General features: G+C 46.2%; 1 protein-coding gene across 5 annotated transcripts in view; it reads left to right on the forward strand.

Annotated features, from left to right (window-relative positions):
• NOD1 (nucleotide binding oligomerization domain containing 1) overlaps positions 1-20072 on the forward strand; it is a 52450-nt gene that overhangs the window by 12868 nt on the left and 19510 nt on the right. For 2 of the 5 annotated variants that reach the window (XM_081286741.1, XM_081286744.1), the window contains exons 2-8: positions 5845-5925; positions 7628-7940; positions 10182-10356; positions 12177-14001; positions 15931-16014; positions 17405-17488; positions 18288-18371. In XM_081286741.1, the coding sequence (XP_081142867.1) occupies positions 7746-7940; positions 10182-10356; positions 12177-14001; positions 15931-16014; positions 17405-17488; positions 18288-18371 (2447 nt within the window). In that variant the 5' untranslated portion in view covers positions 5845-5925; positions 7628-7745. Of the gene's footprint in view, positions 1-3264; positions 3372-5844; positions 5926-7627; positions 7941-10181; positions 10357-12176; positions 14002-15930; positions 16015-16826; positions 17489-18287; positions 18372-20072 lie in introns of those variants that run through there. The other 3 variants (XM_081286742.1, XR_014021108.1, XM_081286743.1) reach the window with 3 other exon arrangements.

Raw genomic sequence — 20072 nt, forward strand, 5'->3', positions numbered from 1 at the left:
TTTGTAGTGGTTCCCTGGGTAACCATTTGAATGGGGAGCAAGTATGGAGTGGGGAAGACTAAAGTCCATTTGGTATCACACATCTGCTGCTAAGAAATCGAAATTGAAACACCACTTGGGGTGAGAATGGTACATGAAGGCAGCTGAGCTGAGAATGTTTTGCAGCGTGTGTTACAGGAAAAGAAGGGGAAATGATAAAACATCTTGGTAATCAGGAAGCATTTCTTCAGTATGGTGTTTTTTGAGACCCTTGGATAAAAAAAACAAAAACCCTACTTGAAAGTCATATTTGTTGACTTTTGCTCTGTGCTATTTTTGAAGCTATTGATTTTTCACTTTAGATTCCTTATTTCAAACCAGTCCATGAGTTGATAGCCCTCTCCTAAATCAAAGACAAAATACTCCTACTCACACTCAGAACAAGCTCATCAGATTCACTGTGATATTTCCCCAAACCAGGAGGAGCTTTTCACTTACTTCCAGGTGCACAGGAAAAGCCTTGTGCCCATGTGTGTTTGGTTTTAATGAACCATTGTTTAGTTTAATGAGCACTGAGCATTTTTTTTTTCTAGCTGGGCAGGATCTTTGAGTCGAGGTGATTTCCTTAGGACGAGGTGATTGCCAAAATGCCTCCTTTAATGGAGTGGGTTTCTGTCCTGTAGAAACTGCAGTCTCCTGAGGGAGAGAGAGGACTATGGTGAGCTTCCTGAGCTAGACATCTTAACTGTTCCTCCTCTGCTTCCAATCCCACTGGCCTTAGACAACTCACTCCCTATCTTGGGCCTTGGTTTCTTCACGTCCAGAATGCTCTTCTTATATAAAATTGTATCTGTCAAATTATTGGGCAAGGAGGAACCACAGTAACAGATAATTTTAAAATCTCAGCAGCTCAAACAACCATCACTTATTTCTCGCTCACCCTCTATGCATCTCCAGTTGGCAAGAGTGCCACTCACTGGAGTTATTTATGGACTTGCCCTTGGGCTGATGGAGCAGCCACCATCTTGCATGGTGTTGGCCATAGTGCCAAAGAAGAGTTGCCTGTTGATGAATGGTGCACCGATACCTCAAGCTGCCTACCCAAAGCACCTCCCTTCACTTCTGCTCACATGTCATGGGTCAAAGCAAGGAGGTAGGGAGTGGTAATCCAGATCTCTAGGAGGAACACCTGGGCTATGTAACTAGCAGCATATTTCTACCACTATGTTGATCCTCGAGGAAGGGGTGGGGAAGTCTGTGAAAAATAGCCTATGGTCAGTAACGTCCTATCATAAGCCTGTTTCTGTGTATGTAAAAGCATTAGCCTTTACCTACGGCTGCCCAGGTTCCTGAGCAGAAAGCTGTGTGAGAACTTGCATTTCAAGAAAGAAAAGAACTTGAGAAGAGAGTAGTGGGATGTGGCCAGGGAGATGACCTGGGCCAGATTCCAAAGCTGGCCTTGCTTTTATTTACAATTCTATTTGTTTCCAATATATTTGCAGAAAGTTTCCACAGCAGAAATACTTGCAGAATGGCCTGACTACATTGATCTCACTGTTGGTTTTTTTTTTGTTGTTGTTGTTGTTTCATTTGTGTAATCTTTTGAGTTTTAACTCAAAGTTAGCATCTGCTACATTCTTTATGTTTCCCTGAACAGGACTCAGAAGTTTGGAATCTTATCTGCTGGTATTGCAACACCAATTTGCAGAAGGCTGTGTTGTTCATTTTGAAATACATATGTTTAAAAGAGAATGAATGATGATTTCCAAGAATTGGATGTCTTGGCAAAGAGTGAAATAATAGAGCCAGTGTAGATGATGGGAAATGACTTCTTGAGATTTCTCCTCTTTCCCAGCCCTCATCAGTTGGGATGGAGGCCAAATTCTGTCTTGGGAGAAGATTGTGTCTGCTTGTTCTGGGAGTAAAGAGTCATAGCCACACTCGAGGCAGGGTGACTTCTGCATCTAGGCACTGCTGGATGATCTTGCACAGGACAAAGCTACCTGCTAAACAGGACTATATTTGCTAGTGTTAATAGGCTGCAGGAACAAGGGCATGCTGGGAAGATTTGTTCATGGGGTTTATTAAAAGGCCACATGGAATAAGGGCTCCAATATCTGGTGGCTGTGGACACCATTTGGCTGTTACTCATATGTCTGAGTTATTCTAGGTCAGTGTCTGTGTGCCTCAAGTTCAAACTTCCTAAGGGAGAGGAGCTCTAACCACATCTACCTGTCACATTCCACTACAGAGGGCTCCCATGGAGCAGTCACCTCTGTGGTCACCATGACTGGAGCCCAAGGAAGCTCTCTAGAGAGCTCCAGATGGGCTCTCTCTGCATTTCTCGTTCCATTTATGCACTCACTCTTCTTTCTGGAGTGGTCTGCCCTGCCCAGCTGTGAACCACATGAAGACACTTAACCTCAGTTTTCTCATTTGTAAAGCAGTGGTAACATTGGACTCTGCTACTTGCGGTTGTGGTAAGGATGGAGATGACAGAAAAGATCAAATGATTTGAAAATGACTGAGGTCTATTGTCTGCAGCCCTGGTCTAGACATTTTGTGCACACTAACTCAATTCTTCCAGCAACACTTTGAGGCAGGGATTCTCACTTTGAGGAAATCAAGGCTCAGAGAAGCTGGCTAACTTGCTAATGGGTGGCGGTCCTTACAATGAGCTATCTGATAAAGCCCATGAACGAGATCACTTTGGTGTGCCCTGTTCCCTGTAACCTGAAAATAATTATTAACAACCAGTCCTTTCCGCCATGGATCTATGCAGCAGGTGCTTCCTTCTAACTTGCTAATGATCAAGTTTGAACACCAGAGAAGAACTCCAGAGACCATGTATTTAAGCCTGCCTTTTGCAGAGTATGTAAAGCATTAGGTCAATGCAGGTCCCCAACCAAAGCGCTTACTCTGTGTTTGCAATGATCATCTGCCTGCTGGGGCCCCTCACAGAGCCTGGCTGACTGTGAGTGTGAGCAAGTGTGTAGTGGATCTGTGTGGAAGGAATGCATGAGGCTGCAACATCATGGAGGCATTTCCACGGCTCCCCACCCTGACAGCCATTCCTCGGGTCAGGTGGAGGGTGGAACTCTGTTGGCTGATGTGGCAGCTGGTAGAGGCTGCCGAGCACCCAGGTTTGCTACACAGTTTGGGCAGGTAGGGTCAGGCCAGGGAAGGTGCAGCCATCTGCCATCGCTTTTGAGCCTCTTTTGGGTTCGGGGACTTGCACAGGGGCACAGCAGCGTGGCTTGTAAGTTCTTCTTATCTTTATAAAAGGAAAGCCAGGTAAGATGAAGCGTTCTGCTTTCTGGAAGCCTGGTGGATTGGTCAGAAACCAGCTTCAAAAGAGGACCCTGGCATTCCCAAAGAACTCTGAGATAAAGGTAAGGGTGCGATAGAAACACACCAGAACCCAGTGTACCCACAAATCACATAGGTGAAAACTGAAAGAAAAGGCTTCAAAATGTTAAGTGGTTATTGCATGTGGGTGACAGGTGACAATTTTTTTCCTCCAAACTTTTTTCTGCCTTTTCCTCCTTTTTTCCTGTTCTTTTTCTTTCTTTCTTTTTTATTTCTCACATTTTCTTTTTTTTTAAACTTATATATGACAGCGGAATACATTACAAAATTCTTGCATTTTCTACAGTGACCAGGTGTTGTCACTATAGAAAAGAGGACAAGTTATTAAAACAGAAAAAAATTATTTAAACCTAGAAAGATGTCTGGAAAACACCTCCTCTCAGGGTGCCCTAGAATAATAAAGAGGAAAAAAAAAAGCTGGGGTAAATCCCCATTTAGAAAGTGTCATTGAATATGTGTGTCTGTGGTTTCTCCCTGTGATTAGGGGACAGAAACAGGAAGCTGGTTTTGGCCCCTGAGTCCCAGTTGCTCTCCCTTCTAGGATAATCATTTCTCTGATAGGTCCCTGTGACCTCATCTCATGTGCTGATGCTGAGTTCTGACAATCGCCATCAGCAAAACCCTGGTAATCCCCTGACCCCACTTGCAGTCCCCAGACTTTTGGTTGACAGAGACCTCTCTGTATTCTAGGGTTCCAAGTTCCCCTTACAAAGTATTTTCTTTGTTTTTGATAATTTGGAATATGCCTCCCAAAATCAATGTAAATCACTGTCATCCCATCAGTCAAAAGTGATCACAACTAGTTGGGTGGGGTGACACATGCCTGTAATCCTGGGGGGGGGTGCTGAGGCAGGAGGATCACAAGTTTGAGGCCAGCCTCAGCAATTTATCAAGGTCCTAAGCAACTTAGTGAGACCCAGTCTCAAAATAAAAATGAAAAGGGCTGCGGATGTGACTCAGTGGTTAAGCACCCGTGGGTTCAATTCCTGGTATGGAAAAAAAACCACAGTTGATAATGGATTTCCTTTTACTGTTTCTTTCTTTCTCTTCTTTGCCTTGGATTCCTGCCCCGAACCCCTTGGTTGTTTCCTAGAGCTGCCTCACCAGGGTCTCCTTCCAGCTGCCAACCTCACTGCCCTGTACCACTGGCCAGAGAGCCCCACCCAGCAGAGCAAGTCCTACTCCCAGAAAACCTGGCCCTGACCTGACCTTGGCCTTGCCTTGCTTTTTCTCAGAAGGACTCACTCACCCTTTACCAGAAAATACAGTATAAGATCTCTCAGGGCCATGAGATCCCTGGCTCCCTGGTGTTCCCTGTTACAGATGCCCATGGACTCTGAATTTCCCTGCCGTGTTCATGGTATGGATTTGGTCTCCCTTTGGATCCTGCCTGACAGTCCTGAGTTCCTCTTTTTGTCTTTCTGACATCCTGCTGGATTGAGCTAACAGCCCCCTGATTAAATCCCAAACCAGGGCTCTGGAAATTCCATATGAACAGCCTCCTCACCAGCTGGCCGACCTGGGACATTGTGTTTTGTTTAGGTGGCCAGAAATCAGGAGAATGTTTCCACCTTTAATGGTGAGAGACGGTGACGTCCGAGGTGGTCATTACAGGAAAAGTCTAGGAAGAGAAGTCACTGTTCCTGTGGGATCATGGAAGAGACAGAAGCAGGGAGGGGTACAGGAGGGGTAAGCAAGTGTGCCACCCCCATTCCCAGCCCCCTAAAGAAGAGAGCGAGGCATTAAAACTGCATCGTCAACTGAGAAGCTACTCCTTTCTCAGTTGGCAGCATCTTAAAGAAAAAGTCTCAACACTGCGCTACTGGGTCTTTAACATCTCTCCAATGCTTCCAAGAGGAAAGGGCCTCACACCCCTAGACTCTCCAGTCAGTACCACCAGCTGGAATATACTTACATTGTTTTATTTCTGGTGAATTTATTTACTTTATTGCAAGTATTTTTTTTCCTGTTTCTAATGGCAACATAAAACTGCCCTGAAAATTAATCTATTAGAGGGTTTTTGGTTTTGGTTTTGGTTTTTTCCTTTTTGGTACTGAGGATTGAACCCAGGGGTGCTTAACCACTGAGCCACATCCTCAGCCCTTTTTTATATTTTATTTAGAGACAGGGTCTTGCTGCGTTGCTAAGTGCCTTGCCAAGTTGCTGAGGCTGGCTTTGAACTCTCGATCCTCCTGCCGCAGCCTCCCCTAATGTGCACCTAATCTATTAGAGTTTTAAAAACTCAATTTAAATCAAAAAGGTAAGCAAGTAAAGGACAGGTGGGACTCGATTATGGCAACAACAACAAAACAAGTGACGTAGTGCCCCAGTGATTGACATTTGGAAACCTGTCCAGAAAGAAAATGGTACAGAAAGTACTCTTAGATCCTGGAGTTTTTGGATTCAAAAACTATCTTATTAGCATTTTTACTCATTCCTTCACCATTCCGCACAATAGCATTTTCAAAACACCTTTCTTCTTTTTCAATTTTGCAGATTCCAGAAAGAAATTGAAGTTTTAAGGCGAGAAGTGAAATATTTTTACTTTCTTCCCAGAATGATGCCAGACATTTTAAAAGGGATTATTAACCACTAACTTAAATTTAATATTATCAGCTGATACGTCTTAAAGGAATTGATTTTCTAAAGCTGTGGCTCTTAAAAGTGGGTCACAGAATTGACCATAATAAAAAAGGCTGCATTCACATCTAATAGGTTAGCATGCTATTAGTAGAATAGTAACAAATCATTCTCGTTCTTTAAATTCAATTTTGGTAAGAATCTCTTGCTCTTCTGTTGCTCAAAGTTTTATTTTATATTGTCACTTGCTTAGTCACTCAGGTTTAAAAAGGGAAGTTATTATGTGGTACAACTGAGACTCTATGAAGACTTAGCAATTTGGTAGGTATAATAAGAAGCAGGCTGGGCGTGGTGGTACATGCCTGTAATCCCAGTGGCTTGGGAGGCTGAGGCAGGAGGATTGGAGTTCAAAACCAGCCTCAGCAAAAAGTGAAGCACTAAGCAACTCAGTGAGACCCTATCTCTAAATAAAATACAAAATAGGGCTGGGGATGTGGTTCAGTGGTTGAGTGCTCTAAGTTCAACCCCTGGTACCAAAAAAAAAGAAAGAAAGAAAGAAAGAAATGGAACTATGTTAGCATAGAAACTCACAAATGACTTGTTAAACAAAAAATTGAAAACCACTAGACTTGAATGTTAGCAGGCATGGTTCATGAGACATAAATGAATAACACTGTTCAGAGGTCTATGAACTTTTTTTAGCTCAACAATAATAATTTTACACTATTTCTGTGAAATGTATGGATTTTCCTACCTGGGCAAAGGACCAAATGGTCAGTTCAAGGTCTTTCTGCTTCCAAGATTTTGATTCTTTCTTCACATATACGGATAACCAAAGATGTAGCTCAATGATCTTAGTTTGTTGTTGTTGCAAGAAAGCAAATCAATGCAATTTGGAGATAACTCACATGAACCCATTTTTAATACCCAGCTAAAATAACTTGGAAATTATTTAAAAAACTTACCCAGCTAAAATAACCAAGACTGGAAATTCATCATGTACATGAGGTTTTCAAGGGATTCCAGAAAGATGCCTTTCCTGGTCACCTCACCCTAAGAACTCATGTTCCTCTGTCCTCTCAGTCCACACATGGCCATTGCTTCTCCTTCCTCCCCGTGGTGCTTGTATAGAACAGACTTTGCTGAAGTATGAAGATAGGGTCAGCGGAGGTCTATGGCTCAACACAGAAGGGGCAGTAATGACACATCATTGTCCCCAGGTTTCTTGGCTCTGGTCACCATGGGAGTCCTCATGCAGGCTGTTTCCTTGGGCCATTTTCTGCGCACTCTGTATCTCACCATCTCCTGTAGTTCCTCTGTTCCCAGTTCTAAGATTGCTGTGCTCATCAGGTGGAGGATGCAGACACCTCCCATCCCAGTTAACCTTGATATGTAAGATCATACACCTGTCCAGCTCGATCACAGTCTAGAATTCAGGCACACTTTTGCTTTCTCAAAGAAGATAATAAAAATTAGGGGGCTTTGCTAAACAAGAGGTGGGTGCTTTTGTTCCGTTACCCTAGTAATTATTAAAAACCCACAAGCCAAAAATTAAATATTTTTTTTTTCTGAAATGCATCTCAGATAAAAGTCATAAGCATGCCTCTGTCCTGCTGTAAGTAAAGAAATCCCGTGGGAGAGACAGCTGGGGGAACCCTTCCAGGGCTTTTGCTTTGTTCATCACTTCCTTTATCTCTTTAGAGTCTGCACTGAGAGGCGGGGACCCTGAGGGTCCTGAATCCTGATTGCCCTTGTACCAGGAAGACACCTGCAGCTAACGATGAATGTGGGAAAAGTAGCTATTTGCTACTTTAACTATGGAAACGCAGGAACACCGTGAGAGCATCCCGGCTGGTTCTGTCTCCTACATCAACTTGTTGAAGATCAACCGGGAACTTCTGGTCACTCACATCCGTAACACTCAGTGTGTGGTGGACAACTTGCTGGAGAATGACTATTTCTCAGCTGAGGATGCAGAGATCGTGGGTGCCTGCCCCACCCAACCTGACAAGGTGCTTGGTGATGGGATTGGTACTGGCAGGACTTGAGCCCCTGAAGCTGGAAGGGTCTTGTCCCTTCTGGCCTGAGTCAGGGGTTTTGTGAGTTTAGTAAGCAGGGCAGAATTTCACGTTGAGTTTATTTGTTGTTGTTGTTGTTTTGATTTTTTAACCAAAAATACCTTTATTATTTTTAATCTTCAAAAAAAAAACCTAATTGCTTCTTTTTTCCAAGATAATCATGATTAACTTAGAAAAAGGGCCATATAATACATTTTCAAAGCATTTCCCTTTTACAGGAAAATGAGCTTTAGAGAATCTAAACATTAGAAGATGTTTTACAAAATCAATTTTGTTGCTATTACAAACAAAGTGGAATCTAGCATAAGTCAAGGAAATTCGTTTGGACTCCAAGTCCTTCTCCTCTAGGAATTAGCATTGTTATATTATTTCCCTTTAGCAAAATCTGATCTAATTTAGTAATCCTCTTCCTTATGGTTGATTTCATTTCCATTTAGCAAAATCTGATCTAATTTAGTAATCCTCTTCCTTCTGGTGTGATTTTCATTGTATCAGTAAAAGCATCTGGGGGGTGGGGCTGGGGCTCAGCTGTAGTGCACTTGCCTGGCCTGTGTGAAGCACTGGGTCCGATTCTCAGCACTGCATGTAAATAAACAAAATAAATGTCTATCAACAACTAAAAAAAAATTAAAAAAAAAAACTAGGCCACCACCACTTTTTAAAAGGATGCTGACAAAGTCATCAAATCCTAGAAGCGTTCCAACAATTTCCTTCTTACTCTTCATCACAATGTGAATGTTTGATCCTATACACTTGTCCACAGGCTGTAGTGGCAGTAGCTACGACAGGTTAGTGGTAGTGGTAGATGCCATGGATGAGCCGGAAGTGGTCAGCCCATGCTGGGGTCTTGTTAGAGTGTCAGTGCTCCAATTATTTGGTTCTTTTCATGGTCATGTATATCAGTTCTGTGGTTGTAGCTGGAGCAAGCTCTTAGATCTAGCTTTCATTGCCGTATATATTGGTTCCAGACAACTTATGGTTAAATCCACTTTAAATGAATGGGAGAGAAAAAGCAGATGAGCACAGAACACTAGCAGTGATGGTCATTCTGTACCTTGAAGCCCTATGGGCTGCTGGTAGCAGACTAAGACTCAGGATGGACATGACCTTGTGTTTAGGAAGGACTACATCCGAGGTAGGTCCCTGCCACAGTCTGGCTGGGCACAATCAGGAGCCACTTGTCAAAAGAAACAAACTTTATTTTTAGAACCACACACCAAACAAAACTGCTCCTCAGGAAAAGCCTTCAGAGACCAACTGCCACCACTGGCTTCCCACAAGCCTCTCAACCTCCCCCACTCCTCCTGCTCTTGAGGCCGATTGGCTGGGTCGCATGGGCGGAGCCAAAACAAGTCCCCCACTGAGCAGCTCCTAGTCTGAAAGGGCGGGGAAACAGCCCAATGAGCATCACCGCAGAGGAGCCAATCAGCTAGAAGTTGCTGAGGCCTCTGTGAGCCAATCATCAGCTGGCAGTCTGAAAGTTTGCTGGGGCCCCTTCGGCTGTGGCTCTCAACAGGTCCCCAAGGAGGAGGTCTCCATGCTCCATTGTAGACAATGTAGCAGCAACTAGTTTCACCTAAGTTTGGTGTTACCTTCTGAAAAAATAGAATTGAGACCCATAACTCTGTCTCACTTAAAAGAATGACAGAACTTATTTGAAACTCAGTAGCACACTTGTTCCCCCCCCCTGCATTTTTAATAAAAAAAGGCTACTTAAAACATATAATACATATGGGAGTCTATTACCCTCTTGCTGCATGACCCAGCTGCCGCCTCATTAGGCTTCAGGGTGATTTTCTCCCTCTCCATAATCATTCCTGATGGCAATAGTGCTAGGTTAAGATAAAAAGCTGGGATTTGGCCTGGTAGTGGAATACTTGCCTTCTATGTATGAAGCTCTGGGTTCAATCCCCAGGGAAAGCAGACAGAGAATTCCATGGGTGGATATGGTTCTAGTCGTGAGTCTAAACTTTTTTATTTTTAGGCTCATGGAAGCTTCCCAGTTTTGCTTCTTGCCAAGAAGATCTATTTAGAAGATGCTAGGCTTCTAATGCATCAGATTTTCATTCTGGCTTAGTAAGAGCTCAGAGCCCTGCACTAAGCCCACTGAGGTATCTTTCTGTCAGGAAGGACCCCTCATGCCAGCTCATACCCTTCTGCTTGTGCTACCACCAGGTCCGAAAACTTCTGGACCTGGTCCAGAGCAAGGGTGAGGAGGTTTCTGAGTTTTTCCTCTACGTGCTCCAGCAACTCGCAGATGCTTATGTTGACCTCAGGCAGTGGCTGTTGGAGATCTGCTACTCTCCTTCCCAGCTCATTCAGAGCAAAACTATTGTCAACACCGACCCAGGTAAGAGTCAGCTCCAGGGGGACTACAGGTACCTGTGCACAAGGACAGTGGGTCTGGAAATGCTGTAGCACTGAGACCCAAGTGGGCATAAAAGTCAGTCTCGTATTGCACCTCAAGTTGGAATAGCACCAGATAATAAAATTAATTTAATTCTTGCTAGACACTGTAACACATGCTTGTAATCCTGGATACTAGGGAGGCCAAGGCAAAAGGATTGCAAGTTTGAGGCCAGCCTTAGCCATTTAGCGAGACCCTGTCTCAAAATAAAAGATAAAAAGGACTAGGAATGTGGCTCAGTGGTAAAGCACCCCTTAATTTAATGCCAGTACAAAAAAAAAAAAAAAAGATACAGTTTGACCTTGGAAACAGAAGCAAAGAACATATCTAGAGAGCCAGGTGTATGTTTAGGAAGAACAAGGCCAATGGCCAACAAGCAGACTTTTAGGGCCAGGGATGGACTTGCTCCTGTAGCTGCCATCTGCAGCCATCATCTTGCTCTTACTGCTCCTTCCCCTATGAAAAAAGGAAAAATATTCCATGGTGAGTAGTCCTCTCAAAGGACTTCTCCATTGGTTCCTTTATCTAGTTATTTCCTAGCCTTTAAAGTATAATTCACTCTATAAGAAGCTGCATGCAAAAGACTAAAATCATAGGAAAAGCCGATTTAGAGAGAAAGAAAGCAGAGCAGTAAAGGTGGGGGCAGGGATTGGCCGCAAATAGGCATGAAAAATTTTTAGGAGTGCGATGGATGTGTTCTAGAACTGGATCGTGCTGATGTTTGCACAACTTTATACACTTGTAAAAGTCAATGATAAGTCTATAACATTAGTGAGTGAAATTTGTGGTATATAAATTACACTTCAATAAAGTGGTAAACAAAATACAATTCACTTTACAAATTTTAAATAGGCAACCAAGTTGGAAAGTTGATGGGAAAAGGATTGGAGATGAATTTGGAAATATACATGGGTATCCAATTTTGGCTAATTGAATTATAATTAAGACTATTATAAAGGAATGTAGGGAACAGCCTTTTGTTCGGGGAAGAACCACTTGCTTTGTGGCATTAAGTCCCATTTTTGTCACTCAGGTTTGCTGGGAGCATGGCACCTATGTGAACATCTCTGCCCCTGTGGGCTGCTCAGACCTTACCCAGTCGCTATGCCAAACATTGGTGACCCAAGACCCACAGCTTGGGCGCCAAGGCTGGTGCTGCCTTCATCTTAGTGTACTAGTTGTGGTGTTTTAGGTGAGGCACGCGGCTCCTTTGTAAACCATAATGTTCATCATTGTATAAAAAGTTTTGGCCTCTGGCTTTTGAGACCAGCTGCTTTAACAGCTGTGTTGCAAGCAAAAGAAAGGTCACGGTCTTTTTTCTTTAACAGTGAAACTTCCAATGGGAACTGGCTCTTGGTATTTGAACAAGGCTGAGGGATGGAGCAGGGAAGCAGGGCCATCTGGCCTGGCCCTGCAGTGTAGGGGCTTCTGTCTTCAGCTAGAGTTCAGTGACAACACTGCAGAGGAACAAGAGGCCTATCTCAGACTCTGATCCCAGTTGAAGTGTGTCGCCCTCTAGCGGGGCTAAAAAGGAAGACAAGCAGAGGGATGGAAACCTGGAGATGCTCAGTTCCTGGATTATGGGCTCTTCCAGGTTTCAGAGGCCCTGCATTGAGGAATGCCTGTACTGAGCACCCCACGGCCCTGGGGGGTGTTTGATTTGCTTGAGGGCTTGCCTTTCCTCCTTGATACCTCCCTGTTTGATGTGGTTTCCACCTCTCTCTCTCTGCCTCTCACCCCAACATGTGCATGCATCTCTCCAGTGAGCAGGTACACCCAGAAGCTGCGGCACCAATTGGGTTGTGACTCCAAATTCATGCTGTGTTATGCCCAAAAGGAGGACCTGCTGCTGGAAGAGATCTACATGGATACCGTCATGGAGCTGGTGAGCTTCAGCAACGAGAACCTGGGCAGCCTGGGCAGCCTGTCCTGCCTCCTGGACCACAGCTCAGGCGTCCTCAACGAGCAGGGCGAGACCATCTTCGTGTTCGGGGACGCGGGTGTGGGCAAATCCATGCTGCTGCAGCGGCTGCAGAGCCTCTGGGCCTCAGGCCGGCTGGACATAGGGGTCAAGTTCTTCTTCCACTTCCGCTGCCGCATGTTCAGCTGCTTCAAGGAGAGTGACACGCTGTGCCTGCAGGACCTGCTTTTCAAGCATTACTGCTACCCGGAGCAGGACCCCGATGAGGTGTTTGCTTTCCTGTTGCGCTTTCCCCACGTGGCCCTCTTCACCTTCGATGGCTTGGACGAGCTGCATTCGGACTTCGACTTGAGCCGCGTGCCTGACAGCTGCTGCCCCTGGGAGCCCGCCCACCCGCTGGTCCTGCTGGCCAACCTGCTCAGCGGAAGGCTGCTCAAGGGCGCCAGCAAGCTGCTCACGGCCCGCACGGGTGTCGAGGTGCCCTGCCAGCTCCTGCGGAAGAAGGTGCTTCTCCGGGGCTTTTCCCCGAGCCACCTGCAGACTTATGCCCGGAGGATGTTCCCTGAGCGCCCTGCGCAGGACCGCCTGCTGCAGCAGCTGGAAGCCAACCCCAACCTCTGCAGCCTGTGCACCGTGCCCCTCTTCTGCTGGATCATCTTCCGGTGCTTCCAGCACTTCTACACCACCCTCGAAGGCTCCCCGCAGCTTTCGGACTGCACGGTGACCCTGACCGATGTCTTCCTGCTGGTCACCGAGGTCCATCTGAACCGGACGCAGCCCAGCAGCTTGGTGCAGCGCAACACGCGCAGCCCGGCCGAGACCTTCAGCGCGGGGTGGCGCACACTGCGCTCGCTGGGGCAGGTGGCTCATAGCGGCATGGAGAGGAGCCTCTTCGTGTTCACCCAGGAGGAGGTGCAGGCCTCTGAGCTGCAGGAGGGGGACCTGCAGCTGGGCTTCCTGCGGGCCGTGCCAGAAATGACCCCTGAAGGGGGACAGCAGTCTTATGAGTTTTTCCACATCACCCTCCAGGCCTTCTTTACCGCCTTCTTTCTCGTGGTGGACAACAAGGTGGGACACCGGGAGCTGCTCAGGTTCTTTCAAGAGTGGGCGCCTCCTGGGGAGGCAGCGGTAGAGTCCTGCTATCCACCCTTCTTTCCTTTCCAGTGCTTGGGGGGCGGCAGGCTGGCACGTTCTGATCCCTTCAAAAACAAGGATCATTTTCAGTTCACCAACCTCTTCCTGTGCGGGCTGTTGTCCAAAGCTAGACAGAAACTCCTGCAGCACCTGGTGCCTGCTGCCACCCTACGGAGGAAGCGCAAGGCCTTGTGGGGGCACCTGTTTGCCAGCCTGCGCGCCTACCTGAAAAGCCTACCCCGGTGTCATTCCGGGGGTTTCAGCCAAGTGCAGGCCATGCCCACCTTCCTCTGGATGCTGCGCTGTATCTACGAGACGCAGAGCCAGAAGGTGGGGCAGCTGGCGGCTAAGGGCATCTGCGCCAACTACCTCAAGCTGACCTTCTGCAACGCCTGCTCCGCTGACTGCAGTGCCCTTTCCTTCGTCCTGCACCACTCCCGCAAGCAGCTCGCCCTTGATCTGGACAACAACAATCTCAACGACTACGGTGTGCGGGAGCTGCAGCCTTGCTTCAGCCGCCTCACCGTTGTCAGGTCAGACAAGGGTGGGGGTGGGGCTTGGAATGGGGCCAGGACTGGCATCACTGGTCAGGATCCCCTAGTCTGTTGTCCCCTAGGACTCACAGTCACTGGTCTTGGAACATCTGGACTCTCTTTCAGGGTGGCAGAGGGCAAAGACTAAAGAGAGTCAGAACTGGTCCTCCCCAGCTGGGTGCACTTGAACAAGCTGCTTAGCCTCTCTGAGCCTTGGTGAATTCCTCTGGAAAGAGGAGATGCTCATAATCCCAGCAATCACAGTAAGAACAACTCAGTTTACTGAGGATGGGTGAAGCACATTACCAATATTACCTCATTTAATGCTCTTCACCCTATAAAGTAGGTACTATCATCGACTCTATGTGGGTAAATGAGGAAACAGAGGCACAGAGGAGATAATTACTGACTCAGATCACATAGCTGAGACGGGGTAGAACCAGAATAAAGATGGCATAAAGAAGACCAATTGAAAGATTAGAGATAGCCTGTGAAAAGTTTCTGGCATGAGGGAGGTTTCATGACTGCAGAGAAAGCAGACCTGGAGCTGCTTGGCATGAGTTGCCTTCCATGGTCAAATCAGCAGCCCTATTTGCTGCTGGAGAGCTTGGTGAAAATGCTGCCACATGGTAGTTTTCCCATTTGAGGGTTTTCAGGAAAGAGGCCAGTCTGCTCTTGTCTATTAGCATTTCCTGCATAGAACAAACCTTGTCAGTCTTACCAGCCTGGAATTCTCTACTACTTGGCTCATATATTTCTGAAGAGCAGTGGGGATTTGCACCTGCCTCCCAGGGCCTGATGTACCAGAACCAGAGAGGAATCTGTGTGGGCACGTGGAGTGCCGGGAGTTGCAGGCTTCTCTGGCCTGGGAATTGAAAGCCTGGAACCTGTCCTCTGCCCTGGCAGCCAATCACTCTCTCTTCTGCAGCCTTTGGCAATCTGTCATCCTGCGCCACCTTGCACCCATCCTATGAGAGATACTTGGCAGCAGTGTGGTGGTACTGCTCCATTCTGCTGTCCCCAGGAAAGGAAAAACAGCTCACAGGAAAGTAGGAGGCTATGGGCAACCATGGGGAAGCTCTCTGATTTCCCCTGAGGGTTCCTGATAGGATTCATTTCAGCTGAGAGTTAGACAAACTACAAAATCTTGATGGCTTAAATAAGTTTTAAGCTTATTTCTATTTTATGCAAAGGCTAGAGGTAGGTAATACAGAGCTGGTATAGTGTCTCCATAACCATCAGAAGCCCAGGTTCTCTTCTGCCTTGTTCTAATGCCATTCTCACTATCTTGCTTCTACACTTTGACCCAACATGGCTACCCATGCTCCAGTCAGCAATCTAGCCACCAGGACAAAGGAAAAGGCTAAAAAGAGCAAACCTCATTATTCTAAAAAGACTGTTCAACTACCGCTAATGATACTGCTTCTTCAGTTTCACTGGTGGAATTGAAATGTGGATGTCAAGTAAAAAAGGAGGGAGGTTTCTATTAAGAAAGCATAGACACTGGAAGTGACTAATAGCCTCTGTCAACCTGGGATGACCATACAGGACATGTGCACACTGTATACCACCACCAATCTGGCTACAATAGGGGGAAGGGTCTGGAGTGTCTGACCTGATCATTTTGATGTGGCCTAAAAATAAAGCTTTTACCTGTTTGGCCTTTAACTTATTACAGAAGTCAGCTTATGGATTAAATTCGACCCATGGATTGTGTTTGTCAATAAAGCTTTATTAGAACTCAGCCGTACCACTGGATTACTTACTGATTGCTTTACACTGTGGAGTTGAGTGGTGAGGCTGGAAACCATCCTGCAAAGCCTAAATTATTTGCTCACTGGCTGTTTGCAGAGGTTTACTGACCCCAGCCTCTTCCCTCTGATTTAGAAACTGCCCTAATTTGTCATTGTCTTTGCTGTTGTATTTCAGACTCAGTGTCAACCAGATCACAGACAGTGGTGTGAAGGTGCTGTGTGAAGAGCTGACCAAATACAAAATCCTGGAGTATTTGGGGTATGTCCTTCTCAGGAACACTGGGCCAACTACCTAGTAATGATATTAAGCAGCCGAAGTTGCCATCCATGTGGGTCCCCAGCATATTGGCCAGGATCAGGGTGGTGGGTGGCGAGTGCCTGGGGTCTGTTCCTGCCTCAGCATGAATGCTTGCTGAGCCTCAGATTCCTCATTTATAAATAGGGATCCTAATCCAAGCAGGTCATCTAATTCCTGGTTATTGGAAGAAATACATGGGAGTAAGTTTTGTAAACATTAAAATACTGTTTGTGGCCAGGTGCAGTGGTGTACAACTATAATCCCAGTGGCTCTGGAGGCTGACATAGAAGGATTGCGAATTCAAAGCCAGCCTCAGCAATAGCAAAGCACTAAGTAACTCAGTGAGACCCTGTCTCTAAATAAAATACAAAATAGGGCTGGGGATGTGGCTCAGTGGTCGAGTACCCATGAATTCAATCCCCAGTAATCCCCCTGCCAAAAAAATACTGTTTATATATTAGATTTTCATACTGTGAGTCCATAATCCCTCCTCCAGAACCCTTGGGCCAAGCCATGGATCAGGGTTTGGTGTATTTGCTTTGTAGTAGTGACATGGCCAGAGGGGTCCAGGGCAGCACCCCATTATCCTCAACCTTGATATTTCTGCAGAGAAATGTGTGAATATTCAGAGCAAGTAGGGTAAATAGAGACCATAAATAGGTTCACATTGGTTGCCAAAACAACTATGAGACACTTTAGGTTTTCAGAGCCTTTGGGATTGTGGAGTTTGAGATAAGGGATCTTACCCACCCACTCCACCCCATCCCACCCAGGTTACCACCAATTCTGTGAGCCAAAGTGGTTGCTCAGCTGCATTGGGCCTCGGTCAGCTCCTTCTTGGAACAAGGACAATGAAGCAGATGATTCCGGGTCACCTCTCTTTCCACTCAGGAATGCTGTGTGACAGTGGGGTCCTCAAAGCCTCAGCTTAGTTTTTTTCTGCCTTATTGCTGAATTGGAATTGAGTGGTAAAAACGACTAAGAGGTAGACATGAAAGAATGTCTTCAGAGAGAAACTTCTTCCCCTCAAGAGACTGTGTGCTGATTGACGTATCATCATCTGCATGAATGGCTTGGTGAACCAAGAACTTCCCAGCCAGGACTGTGCACCATGTTGCATGCTCCTCATGACAACCAACCCCATGAGGAGCCATGATTGTCACCCCCACTATAGACAGAGAGACTGAGACAGAGGCGGCCAGTGGTGGAGCTGGTCTTGAAGCCAGGCTGAGACCACACAGTCCTTTCAACACACTTTGAAACTCAGTAAGCAGCACACACTGAAAGGAAAAGCGGGTGTTCATATGACCTCAGGAGTCATTAAGTGACCTGACTGTGCTTTCTCTTCAAGTTTATACAACAACCAGATCACGGATGTGGGAGCCAGGTACGTCGCCCAAATCCTGGATGAATGCAAGGCCCTCACCCACCTGAAGTAAGTAAGTGGGGTCTGGTGTGAAGTTCCTTAGTAGCCTCTTTTCTTCTTCGATTCTTTGGGTCACCCCTTCCATTATTAGAAGAATAAATGTCACTGTAAACAGCTTTTATCCTCAAGTCTTCTGCCTGCCCCAGGAGCATGCCAGTCAAATGCAGGAGACCTGTTGGAAAAGTGAGGTAGTTCTGCAGAGAAAGCATGACCAGGCGAGAGGCTCAGATTTTGGAAGGGACAGCCAGCTGGGGGGAGGGGGAAGGAGGCAGGGAGAGCTTGGCACTTCGATTTCATTAAAGACTGACCAAGAAGAAAGACCTATCGCCCTTTCTGGAATACTAGAGAAAAAGATCTGTCTCCATCTGCAGGGAACTTACCACATGATGGCAAGCCAGAGCTTGATCCTTGGCCCTGTCATAGAAATGCTCTGCCAAAGGTGACAGAGTGCCTTGGTCCACCTGGCGATGGAAGCACACCTTGATCATGAGCAATTGAAGTGGGCACTTTCAGGCCTCCTGGTGGAATGGATGGTCCTGAGGCCATGTAAAGAAGCCCAGGAGGGCTCAGGTCAATAACTTTCTGCAGAGATTATGGGCTGTCCCCTGCAGAGGACCCCTGTCTGGCTATCCCCAAGGCTTCAGGTGACTTCCTAAGAGGAGGCCCAGGGCTTGGCTGCTGTACATCCCAGGAGCAGGAACAGACTGGCAAGAGGGGCTGGGAGGGGCTCCAAGCCAGGGAGGAGGGAGGCCCGTATTGGAGTCCCTACCGCACAGCTGGAGGCTGACTGTGCGGGAATTCTCTGCAGACTGGGGAAAAACAAGATATCGAGCGAAGGAGGGAAGTGGCTGGCCCTGGCTGTGAAGAACAGCACATCCATCTCTGAGATTGGGTGAGTAGAAGGGGACGCACACATGGGGTGTGTGACCTGCTGGGTGTATGTGGGCGCCCAATGGTCTTTTGTACATCAATGTAGCGGGACTGCTGGGTCTGGCTGTGAGGAGGCAGAAACAGAGATGTCCCAGCAGCTTCTGCATGGAAATGGTGTGGGAAGACCCAGGGTTGATTATAAATCTGACTGCACAGACATATTTAAGTCATGCAAACTCAGCATTATTGCCACCAGCAAATGGAGGGAGTTACTCTAGCTCTATGTGGTGGTTAACACAGGCAGATGCTCTTACTTTAAGGAAATCTATCCTCTGAAGGTTTTTTTTTCTTTCAATTTTTAAAATTGTAGTAAAATATGTATAAAATTGACCATCTTCAGCATTGCTAATTGTACAGTTCAGTGGGATTAAGTACTTTCATATCATTACACAACCATCACCACCATCCATCTCCAAAATTCTTTTTATCTTGCAAAACAAACTCTTCATCCATTAAGCAGTAACTCTCCTTTCCTCCCTCCCCTGGCCCTTAGCAACCCCTGCTCTGCTTTTTGTCTCTTTGAATTTGACTACTCTGGGCACCTCGTGTAAATGGAATCACATAGTGCTTGTCTTTTGGTGATGGCTTATTTCAGCTAACATGATATTCTCAAGGTTGGTCATGTGACATGCCAGCTTCCTTCCTTTTTTTTTTATGTGTGTGTGGGGGCATACCAGGAATTGAATTTAGGGGCACTTAGCCACTGAGCCACATCCCCTTCCCTATTTTGTATTTTATTTAGAGACAGGATCTCCCTGAGCTGTTTAGTGCCTCACCATCGCTGAGGCTGGCTTTGAACTTGAGGTCCTCCTGCCTCAGCCTCCTGAGCCTCTAGGATTACAGGTGTGGATCACTTTGCCCTGCGATTCCTTCCTTTTTAAGACTGAATAATGCTCCATTGTATGTATGTTTGTACCCTGAAGGTGACACGCGGGTAGTTCCTTTCTGAGACAGTCAGGAGCTGAGGCTTTTGATTGGACAGCTCATCCACCCATCCAGCAGCAAGCATTTGGTTACTTCTATATTTAACTGTCACAAATTATTGTGAATAAGGCTCCTATGAACAAAGGCATACAAAGACATAATCTTTGAGATCCTGCTTTTAATTCTTTTGGAAATGCTGAATTCTGTGATGATTCTATTGTTAATTTCTTGAGGAGCCCTTGTGCTCTTCTCCAGGCGCCTGTTCCGTCTTACATTCCCATCCTGCTCCCCGGCATCCTCACCAACACTTGTTGTTTTAATAGTAACTGCCATCCTAGTGGATGACAGGTGGCATCTCATTGAGGTTAAGAAGCTTCTGAACTGTATCATTATAATTCTATGAGATTATAAAATAATGGTCATTTTGTTTTAAAACTGTGGAAAATAATTACTGGTAGCATTTGAAGCTATTGAAGCACTCCCACTTTCTCTTTCCCCCACTATTATTTTTTTAATAGGGTAGAGGTCAGACTACATGTACAGAATTTTATCCTTCATTTTTCACTTACTCTCAGGTCATGAGTAGTTTGCCACCTTATTAAATATTTGATACCATTCAGTTGTATAGTTTTGCATTTGTTCTGGGGCAGCAGCAGGCCTTGCCTGGAAGGACGCAGGCAGGCAGCTGCTGGACCTGTTGTTGAGGCAGCCATGGTTGTGTTGTGAGTGGGCCGGGCAG

This window comes from Spermophilus citellus, assembly GCF_964194105.1.
Source record: "Spermophilus citellus genome assembly, chromosome: 3".
Taxonomy (NCBI): Eukaryota; Metazoa; Chordata; class Mammalia; order Rodentia; family Sciuridae; genus Spermophilus; species Spermophilus citellus.